This window comes from Lipotes vexillifer, unplaced genomic scaffold (genome assembly GCF_000442215.2).
Source record: "Lipotes vexillifer unplaced genomic scaffold, Lipotes_vexillifer_v1.1 scaffold225, whole genome shotgun sequence".
Lineage (NCBI taxonomy): Eukaryota > Metazoa > Chordata > Mammalia > Artiodactyla > Lipotidae > Lipotes > Lipotes vexillifer.
Genome location: NW_006787630.1, coordinates 2,193,712 through 2,204,278, shown reverse-complemented (window position 1 = coordinate 2,204,278; position 10,567 = coordinate 2,193,712). Strand labels below are relative to the sequence as shown.

The following is a 10,567-nucleotide window of genomic DNA, read 5'->3' as shown; positions in this document are numbered from 1 at the left end:
CAGGAATGCAGCTGGCCAGCCTGGCTCTGGCAGGGTGGAGACAAAGGCCTGGCCTCGACCACCCAGGTCTGGGCTCCTGCCCCCTCCCCCGGCCTGTACCCTGCGTGCCCCACTATCTCTCCATTACACAGATGGGGAAAGTGAGGCCCAGAGAGGGGCGAGGTGGCTGAGGGGTAGCCAACCCGAGGACCCTGCCTCCCCAGGCCCGGGGATGTCCCATACCGTAGGAGCTGGACATCAGTGTGTTCTTGGGCCCTGATGACGGATTGTCTCAGCCGGGGCTAATTGGTGGTTTCAAGGCCCCACACAGTCCCACTTGCTCTGTGTCCAGGTGGCCATGGGGACTGCATTCCCCAAAGCTTAATTTGAAGCCTGCTATCTGCACTGCCCGCCTTGGCAAATCCCCCCGCAACTTTGCTCTCTATAATTATCTCTGCCGGCTTCCCCTGCCTGCCAGCACCTGGGAGCTGAGGGTTGAGGCTGGGGACCCCCTGCCCCGCTGATAGCCCAGACCGAGGCCCTCTCCCCGCCCCGGTGGCTGGTGAACCCAGGCAGCAGGTGCGCAGGACAGAGCCTGGGCTGAGAGTCCCCGAGAGTCCTGACTTCAGGCTCAGGCCTGCCTCTGTGCCTCAGCTACAAAATGGGCCACCTCGCAGGAGCACACGCGTGTGACTCGGTGGACCGTGCCGGACGTCCACCATCCTCACGGTGGCGATGGTCTAGGTGGGATAAATTGTGCCCTCAAAATTAACATGTTCATGTCTGAGCTGCAAGTTCCTGTGAACGGGACACGATTTGGGAATCAGGTCTTTGCATATGTGATTAGTTACGGGTGGAGATGAGGTGGCCCTAAAGCCAGTGAGTGATGCCCCATAAGAAGAGGGGGATTTGGACACAGAGACACAGGGAGAAGCCCCGGGAAGACAGACGCAGAGGCCCGGGTGATGGCAGCCACAGGCCCAGGACACCTGGAGCCCCAGGAGCTGGAAGAGGCGGGAAGGATCCCCCCCAGCCACGCCCCTGCCCCAGCCTCTGGAGGGAGCACAGCCCTGCCACACCTTGATCTCAGACGGCTGGCTTCCAGAGCCAGGAGAGGATAAATCTGTGTGGTTTAAGCCAAGTGTGTGGTCAGCTGTTACGGCCGCCCCAGGACAGGTGTCTCAGGGTCCTTGTTTGATAGTGGTGGGGGCAGGCCTCAGGAGATGTTTGGACTGTGGGTGGCCGGGGGTCTGGGGCCGGGACCCCTCGGTTGGCCCTCCGTGTCATGTGGACGTGGCACCCACACCCAAGCTCTGGCCCCAACTAATCCATCCCCTCCCTGCTGTCGCAGCTCTACGAACTGGACGGGGACCCCAAGAGGAAGGAGTTCCTGGATGACTTGTTCAGCTTCATGCAGAAGCGAGGTGAGGCCTGCCCGCCGGGAAGTCCCAGATATGAGCACGCAGGATGGGGGCCCTGCTGGCCACTGCCCGGGGCAGGTGTGTCAGCGAGGCTGTGAGTGAGTTCTCCGTGGCCGGAGGCATCCAGGAGATGCCTGAGTGGGGAGACGCAGCCCTGCCGTGGTGGCGGGGGACGTCTGAGAGAAGAGGCACCATCCTGCCATGGGTATCTGACAGGAGACACAGCCCAGCCCTGAGGGTCTGATCGGGGAGACACAGCTGTGAGAGTCTGAGGGGTAAGTCCTTGGGTGGGGGGTTCTCAGGGCCCCAACCCAGAACTGACAGTCTGGGCTTCCTCCCTTGCTGCTGAGACCCGGGCGCTGAGATCCTGGCTCCCCGGATCCCTGCAGCGGGGCTGACCTCTGTTTGGGGAGCAGGGTTGCATTCCCAGGCAGGCAGGCAGGCAGGCAGGCAGGCTGACGCTGGGTGGCAGGACAGAGCTCCCCACAGGCTAGAGTCTGGCCTTCCTGCCGCCACTGGTGGGAGGTTTGGGTCCCGGCCCCTCCCTGCTCCCACCTGGGGCCTCAGTTCCCCCATCTGTAAGGTGGGCCACCAACACTCCCCGCCGTGTGGCAGTGCCCCAGATGTGCTGAGTGCCAGGTCCACAGTTATTATGCGTCAACAGTGTACCAGCCCCAAGCCACCTGTATCCCCCTACGCCCTGGGGTCTGGGGTGAGGCGGATGCCAGACGCGGCCTTGAGAACAGCTAGACGATCAGGGACGGAGGCCATGCCCGGGGAGCAGGGACTGGTCTGGGTGGGTGTCCAGGTGGGGAAACGGACGGCCCAGATGCTGGGGGGGGCGTCGGGGGCATTCAGGGTGAGCCAGGCCCAGGGAGGATGGGGGAGGAGGGCACCCAGAGGGTCCCCAGGGCCCTCCCTCAGCTCAGAGCTGCCAGCCAGCCCCCAGCAGGGTTATCACGACCCCCACTGTTCAGGGAAGGAAACTGAGGCCTGGAGAGGGGAGAGGGCCTCTGAGCCACAGAGGCAGGAAGGGGCGGGGCTGGGGCGGGACTGGTGGGGGTGGGTGGGGCGGGCAGGGGAGCTGCATGCGCTATGACTGTTTCAGGGGCCAGCCAGGCGGCTTCTTTGTCCAGGGCCCCTGCCCGCCCCTCCCTGCCAGCAGCTTCTGTAAACACAGGCCCAACCAGGCCCAGGCCGGAAGGGAAGGAGATGAAAGGGGAGGGGGCTGCAGCCTCCACATTAACCCCTCCTGTGCCGGAGGTGGAGGAATCCAGACCCAGCCAGGCCTGCTGCCCCCCCTCGCCGCCCCCCACCCCCCATGTAGTCAGAGAGATCGACCCACCCTTTATCATCCCGTCCACACCTACCTGAGCCCCCCACTCCCCTTCCCCCCACCATGGGGCTCCAAGCTCCCAGGCCCGGAGCCCACCCATTTTGCCCCAGACTGGGCTCCCGGGGTCCAGGAGGCACGGAGGAAGTATGGTGAGCTGCCCCAGAGTGATGAGGCTGGGGTCCTCTGGGGCCCCCAGCTCCTGGCCACACTTTCAGGGCTTCAAGGGTCTGTGTCCAGCCCTGTCTCCCTCACCAAGCCAGGTGCTCCTGGAGGACAGGAAGCAACAAACTCCTATGCAACCCTCAAAACCCAGCTCCAAGGCCCTCTCTTCCCTACCTTCCTCTTGAACCCTCCCCTCTATAACTGGGGTCGGGGGCTTTGGGGCTGAGAATCTGGATACCATGTTCTGCATCCCATAATAAAGTAGTCTTTCTCCCACATCACAAAGTAAAAGCCTCCAACTGGATATCTCTCTGAATTCTCTGGGGGCTGGACATGGAGGAGGGGTCCTGCCTGCACCCCACCTTCCTGTGGTTTCCTTGACGACCTCTCCGCCCTTCCTTATCGCCCCCCCACCCCCGCCCGCCTCCATCAGCGCCTCTCTGTGCTCTCCCAGCCCCGCTCCTTCTATAAACATCTGTCGTCCGGCTGCCGAACCAGGGCGCAGGGTCCCAGGAGGAGCTTTGGTGTGATTCCTTCTTTTTCCCAATGCAGAGCTGAAACCAACGTCCTGGGTGGGCCAGGGAGGCGCTGTGGGCGCATCTGTGGGGCTGGGTGTGCTGCTGACGCCTGGCGTTGCTTTTCTCTCTCCTTCCTGGGCTGGAAAATGAAGTGGGTAGCGTGGGGGTCTGAAGCCCATCTTCCTCAATCCCCTCCAGGAGGTCTTCATTCGTTGGGAATTTTGCAACCCAGGAAGGGCCCGGCAGTGGCCAGGGTTGGCAGGAGGTGGTTCCGGGATGTCCAGCTTGTAGAGGGGGGACCAGGAAGCAGGGTCCTGGGTACAGGGCATTGTCCAGGGTGGGGGCAGGGAGCAGGAACCCACCCTGGAGCTTCCCTTTGCCACCTCTGCAGGGGCGGCAAGCATGCCCCCAGGGCTGGGGTGGGGGCCGTCAACCTTCGCTGTTGTTTATTGAGCACCTGCTGTATGCCAGGCTGGGCGCCGGGGGACCCCATGTGAGCAGGACAGCAGGTGGGGGCCACAGACAGTAAACCCATACTTTCCCTGCCAGGGAGAGAGGTTTAAGTGGGGGCTTCTCCACCCTCAGCCAGGATGGTGCCAGGCAGGCTGAGCTGAGACCTAAGGGCTTCCACGGCTGGGGCTTCTGGGTGACAGGGAGATGTCGTGTGCAGGGGCTTGGAGCATCAGGGTGGGTGTAAGATGGGAGCAGGGCTGTCTGTAGGGAGGAGCCCCCTCCCAAGGCTGGGCCACCCCCCTCCCTCCCAGATCTGGCCCACCTCCCCAGTGTATAAGCTGCAAAGTGGGTTAATCAAGCCCTCCCTCCCCCACTGCAAAGCCCCCAACACAGCAGAGTTGTTTTGGCAGCTGTCGTGTCTGTAGGAGGAATAACAAAGGCTGTGTTTCTCCTGCTGGGCCCCCAGGTTGGCCCTGCAGCTCCCCCCTCACCCACCCAGGTGAGAGCAGCATGAGCCCGGATCACTTATGGAGAGACTGAGGCAGAGCTGCCTCCTCAGGGCTCTCGCAAGCAGGGGTCTCACCCGGGCGACCGTGCCCCCCGGGGACACTGGGTTACGCCTGGGACATCTGTGGTTGTCACACTGGGGGCTCCTCTCCTGGCATCCAGTGGGTGGGGCAGGGAGGGTGCTCCACCCCTCACAGCATCCGGGACGGTCCCCAAGAGTGTGAGCCGCCCCAGGTCAGCTATGCCGAGGGGACCCGCTCTCACTGACGCGTCAGGCACCACCCCAGGTGACAGCACCCCCCCTCCCTGCAGGGACGCCTGTGAACCGCATCCCCATCATGGCCAAGCAGGTGCTCGACCTGTTCATGCTGTACGTGCTGGTAACGGAGAAGGGCGGCCTGGTGGAGGTCATCAACAAGAAGCTGTGGCGGGAGATCACCAAGGGCCTCAACCTGCCCACGTCCATCACCAGCGCCGCCTTCACGCTGCGCACCCAGTGAGTGCCCGCCCGCGGCGTCCAGGCAGAAAGGACCCAAGGCAGGGAGGAGTGAGGCGGAGGGGCGGGGGGCGCTGGGCGGCCAGACCACAGGGTGGAGGGTGGAATGTCCTGGCTCTGAGGCTATGCAAATTGAGTGTTGAAGGAATAGCAGGTCGTCGATGTGGGGACAGGGATGGGGACATGTCACAGGACAGGCATTGAGACAGAGGGAACAGCACAGGCAAAGACCACTGCTTGGAGGGCTGCTGGGTGCTTCCGGGCAGAGATGTGGGATGGGGATTGGGGAGCTGGTGCTGCAGCGGGGCTTGGCTTTATGCAGACCCCAGAGGCTTCCCAGGTGCCATCCTGTCCCCTTGCCCCTGCCTGCAGGTACATGAAGTACCTGTACCCCTACGAGTGTGAGAAGCGTGGCCTCAGCAACCCCAATGAGCTCCAGGCGGCCATCGACAGCAACCGGAGGGAGGGCCGGCGCCAGAGCTTTGGGGGCTCCCTCTTCGCCTACTCACCGGGCGGGGCCCACAGCATGCTCTCCTCGCCCAAGCTCCCTGTGTCCTCCCTGGGCCTAGCTGCCAGCACCAACGGCAGCTCCATCACCCCAGCCCCCAAGATCAAGAAAGGTGAGGGCTGCATGGGGCTTGGGGCCTGATCTTGACTCAGCTTCAGCCTGGCGGTGTGTCCCAGGGAGGGGGCTGCCTTTTCCCCTCCCTGGGTAACTGGGATGATAGACCCCAAAGTTGGTGTGTAAGAGGGCGGCCAGCCTGCTTGTGCTGTGCCCGTAGCAGACATTACTAATCAATTGCCATGTTTCCAGCCCCAGGCCTGTAGCAGGCAGACATCACTAATCAATTCATTTCCCCTGAACCTGTGCCCTCGGCAGACATCACAAACCAATAATTTTTTCCTCCAGTTCTATGCCAAGGCAGACATGGCACATCAAGCCCAATTTTCCCATCCTATACCCATGGCAGACATTACTAATTAATCACTGTTTTACTGTAGCATTGGCCCAGTCCACTTGCCTGTGGCTGGTGTTTTTATTTATTTTATTTATTTATTTATTTATTTTTAATATTTTGATTTTTTATTTATTTTTTTGGCCACACAAGCATGTGCGATTTTAGTTCGCTGACCAGGGATCAAACCTGGGCCCCCTGCATTGGAAGGCAGATTCTCAACCACTGCGCCAGCAGGGAAGTCCAAGGCTGATGCTTTTCATCGCTGTCGTTCTCTCTAGTCCCTTGCACGTGGCGGACATTACTAGTTGATCATTGTATTCTTTTCCTTTTGAGCTTTAGAATCCTCCTGAACACACTGTCCCACCAGACACCAAGGGTGTCGTGTGGGTCATCAAATGGACTCTTTAACCACCCCTGAAGCTATTGCTAGGTGCTCCTGGGCAGCTCACTGCCCCTTTCTGAGCCCAGCTTTCCTTACACATAAAGTGGGGGAAATTATGCCTTCTCTGTGGGGGTGTTGGGGAGCCTGCAGTGTGTAAAATGCCCAGCATGCAACAGGCCTAAGGTTGCAGGTAGCTGGCAGCCCCCCACCCCTAATTCCCATCCATGGCAGACATCACCAGCCGATCACAGTCCCCTCTTCCAGCAAGTCTCTGAATCCTCGCTAACACAGAAGCACCAACAACACACGTGGTAGCCCAGCCTCAAGCAGGTGCCTCAAGCAGGTGCACCTGTCCGAGGTTCCATTTCTCATTTGCCACATGAGCTGTGACTCCCTACTTTCCAAGCTTGGCCCGGGGATCCGAGGTGATCCTCACAGCGCCCTGAAAATTCGGGGCTGGTCAGATCTGAGGTGAATGGGGTCTCACCAGTGACAGCTCCCTCCAGCTTCTTTGAGCCTCAGTTTACCCCCCAGCCTTGGGGAGTTGCAGTGATACCCGTGAATGTCATTAGGCATCTGCTGCATGTGAGGTCCTGTGCTGGAGCTAGGGAGGATGGGGGCGGATAAGAGAGAGGTTTGGAGGGGGGGTGACCTAATGGAGCTACTGAGGGGGCCAGGAAAAGCTGCTTCCGATGGGTCCCGGGGCTCTTTTCAGCTGAGAGGGAGGCAAGCAGAAAGGGCTGCAGAGACTCCAGAGCAGAGGGCCTGGCAACTGCAAAGTTTGGAGTGGGGACCCTCCTGGAGAGGCAGCCCCAGGCCACCAGGGATAGACACGGGAGGGAGAGTCAGAAGAGGAGACAGTGGGACCAGTGGGTGGGAACCACGGGGACGTTTGTTTCAACCACAGGACAGGGGGATGGTTAGGAGCTGCTCCTGGAGTTGGGCTGCATGGGTTTCATGTCAGCTCAGCCTCTCTCCAGGTCTGTGGCCTCAGGAAAATTATCCATCCTCTCTGAGCCTTGGTTTCCTCAGTGGTAAAGGGGAGAAAAGGGTGACTTGGTGGTTATGGGATTGTTGAGACGGTTCACGTTAAGTGCTTTAGACAAGACGTGGTGAGCTCTTGTCGTAACTAGTATTATATGTAACATGTGCTATTGTGGTCTCTCTATGACACTAATGCTAAGTACTACTATGATACCGTCACTGTAACTAGTATTGTCACCATGACCTATATTACCATTATGCTGGCATCTGATGTCAGCCTGATACTAGAAGGGATCTTACAGCACTTGTGTCTATTCAAAAACCTGTACACTTCCCTGGAAAGGAAGTGAGCACCCCGTCCGTGGAGGTATTCAAGGGGGCACATTCCTACCTTGGGTGGGAGGTGGGGGCTGGGCCACCTCTGTTCCATTCTGGCCACCAACGCTGCTTCTCTCCTGCCCAGAGGAGGACTCGGCCATCCCCATCACGGTCCCCGGCCGCCTGCCAGTCTCCCTGGCAGGTCACCCTGTGGTGGCAGCCCAGGCAGTAGCGGCCCAGGCAGCCGTGGCGGCACAGGCAGCTGCCCTGGAGCAGCTCCGGGAGAAGCTGGAGTCTGGGGAGCCTCCTGAGAAGAAGATGGCCCTGGTGGCAGAGGAACAGCAGCGGCTCATGCAGCGAGCGCTGCAGCAGAACTTTCTGGCCATGACGGCCCAGCTGCCTATGAGCATCCGGATCAACAGCCAAGGTACCACCCTGGCACTCAGACCCTCTGTGCTTCCTGCATGCGCACAAGGGCCTCGTAGCCACCATGTGTAAAGAGTGCTTACGGATCAGTAAGATAGAAAGGCAAACAAACCAGTAGAAGAAATGGGCAGCTCTGACTTGTAAACTCATAGGAAAAACCGTTCAACTCCATCTAGTTGGGGATCTGCAAGTTAACGAGGAGACACCATCTTTCACCCGTCAGAGTTTGATAATATCAAACGTTGGTCAGGATGTGCGGAAATGGGCCCCATTGGTCCTGCTGGTGGGAACGTAAATAGGTGACAACTTGGCAATCTCTTTTAAAAATAGAAAATGTGCTTGCCCCATGACTGGGTGATTCTGCTTGGTATCTAGAGCAGAAATAATGTAGGGAAGCAAGGAAACACAGGTTTTCAAGGATGTTCACTGTAGTTATTTGCATGACGTCACTAGTGTGTCCATCAGTAGGGGAATTCATGAATCAAGTCTGGAATACTTTGTGGTCATTAAAAAGAATGACACATGGGGAATTCCCTGGCTGTCCAATGGTTAGGACTCTGCGCTCTCACTGCCGAGGGCCCGGGTCCAATCCCTGGTTGGGGAACTAAGATCCCACAAGCCGTGTGGCACAGCCAAAAAAGAAAAAGAATGACATGATTTGAGTGTGGGTACACCACTTAAGACTTGTAATCATGCTGTACACCTGAAACTAACACACTGTAAATCAACTATAGTCCAGTAAAAATTATTAAAAGAAAAGAAAAAAAGAAAAAGAAAAAATACTTATAATCAAGAAAAAAGCAAATTTGAGACAAATACATTCTTATTCAATAAGTATTTATTGAGTACCTACTGTGTGTGCTGCTGAGAGATCCTGTCCAGCGCTTTGTGAAGCTTCACCTCTGGTGGGTGACCCACGTTACCCAGATCATTGCATAGGTGGGTTTATGATTACAAAGGGTGGTTTTTTTTCTTCCCGCAGGCTCCGAGAGCCGCCAGGACTCAGCTGCGAGCCTGACCAACACCAATGGCAGCAACAGTATTAGCATGTCAGTAGAGATTAATGGAATCATGTACACAGGTAGGACCACCCAGCCCCCATGCCCACCTTGACCACATCTCTCCCTCCCGAGTCCTGGTTGCCCCCCTCCCCGGGGGTGTGGCCTTCTTGAGCCCAGACCTCTTCCCTCATGAGACTCAAGCGAGATAGTCTGTGTCCTATACTTAGCACGGAGCTCAGCACAGAGTAAGTGCTCAGAAATGCGTAACCTGTGTTATATATCTTGTAGCGAATGTTGTTTCCAGGTTCCTTCTAAAAAAAAATGTGAACAGACCCGTGGCTCCTATAGACCACCAGGTGGCGATGTTGACACAGAACAGCTTGGTTGCTGTAAAGACCCCCCCATGGGGGGAGGCCGAGGAGATGGTGGTGTCCTGCAAGCCAGGGGTAGGGGGGCGGGCACGCTCTTTAAAGGGGGGTCAGCGCTCAGGAATCCCTTGCACCTGTCACATGATCTTTTAAATTCTCCACGACTTGTCTCCTGTCCTTGCACCAGGAGTGCTGTTCGCCCAGCCGCCGGCCCCCACGCCACCCTCAGCTCCCAGCAAAGGCGGAGGTGGCAGCAGCCGGGGAGCAAACAGCGGGACCAGCAGCAGCGCAGGCAGCCAGGCGGGGCCAGCAGGGTTGTCTGCACCCCCCGCATCTTCTACCTCAAATAACTCATTGCCTTAACCGCTACACTCCTCACCCTGGGAGCCCACCAGACGGGTCAGGGGGTCCAGGTGGGCCAAGCAGGGGCCGGGATGGCGGGAGATACGGGTGGGGAGGGAAGGTATCCACAAAGGAGCGACAGCTGACGCCAAAAAGAAAAGAAAATATATATATACATATATATATATATATATATAAAGAAAATTTAATAAAACAGGGGAAAACCAAGGAACACTTGAATTACTCAGGTTTCGGACATTCAGAGAGATGAATTGTGAGAGCAGCAAAGGAAATTAGAAACAAGAGAGGCAAAATGTCTCCTAGGGCTTTCCTGCAGCCCTGGCGGACCCACGTGGACTGGTGTCTGGTTTGGACAGGCCAATCCTGTTTACCTCATACATCCCTGCACTGTGTTTTTTCATTTTTATCTGTTTTTTCCCCTTTTTTTTTTTTTTTTTCCCCTCTTCATCACACACTCACCACACCCGGCTCCTTGCGTTGAATGAAACCCCTGAGCCAAGATCAGTTGAATTTTTTTTCTTGTTGCTTTTGGGAACTTTTTTTTTTTTTTAAAGAAATAGTGAACTTCAAAGTCTGGAGGGTTTTTAAGAGATTTCGGGGGTTTTGTTTTGTAAATATTCTATTTTATTCTTGGGGGAGGAATCAAACCTAGGAAAAGGATATATATATCTATATATTTGTGTTCATTCAGGGAAACTGGACTTGAAAAAAAAAAAAGAAAAAAGAAAAAATACCCTTTTTATTTTTCCCATGACTGATTTGGGTTCGGTTGTGCATTTCCTGTGGCACAGTGGGCAGCTGGCGGGCCCAGGACACTGGATCCCTGGGCTAGAGTCAGCAGAGCCGATGAACTCAGGTGCTGTGGTAGGGGCTGCATGCCGGGGGTCCGCGGGA

The 10,567-nt window shown here is 57.2% G+C and overlaps 1 protein-coding gene across 1 annotated transcript in view; it reads left to right on the top strand.

Moving 5' to 3' along the window:
• ARID3A (AT-rich interaction domain 3A) overlaps positions 1 to 10,383 on the top strand; it is a 29,359-nt gene extending 18,976 nt beyond the window's left edge. The window contains 6 exon segments of the mRNA XM_007460403.1: positions 1,331 to 1,403; positions 4,689 to 4,872; positions 5,245 to 5,492; positions 7,661 to 7,942; positions 8,924 to 9,022; positions 9,498 to 10,383. Coding sequence (XP_007460465.1) covers positions 1,331 to 1,403; positions 4,689 to 4,872; positions 5,245 to 5,492; positions 7,661 to 7,942; positions 8,924 to 9,022; positions 9,498 to 9,673 — 1,062 coding nt within the window. The 3' untranslated portion in view covers positions 9,674 to 10,383.
• Positions 10,384 to 10,567: the final 184 nt, after the last annotated feature.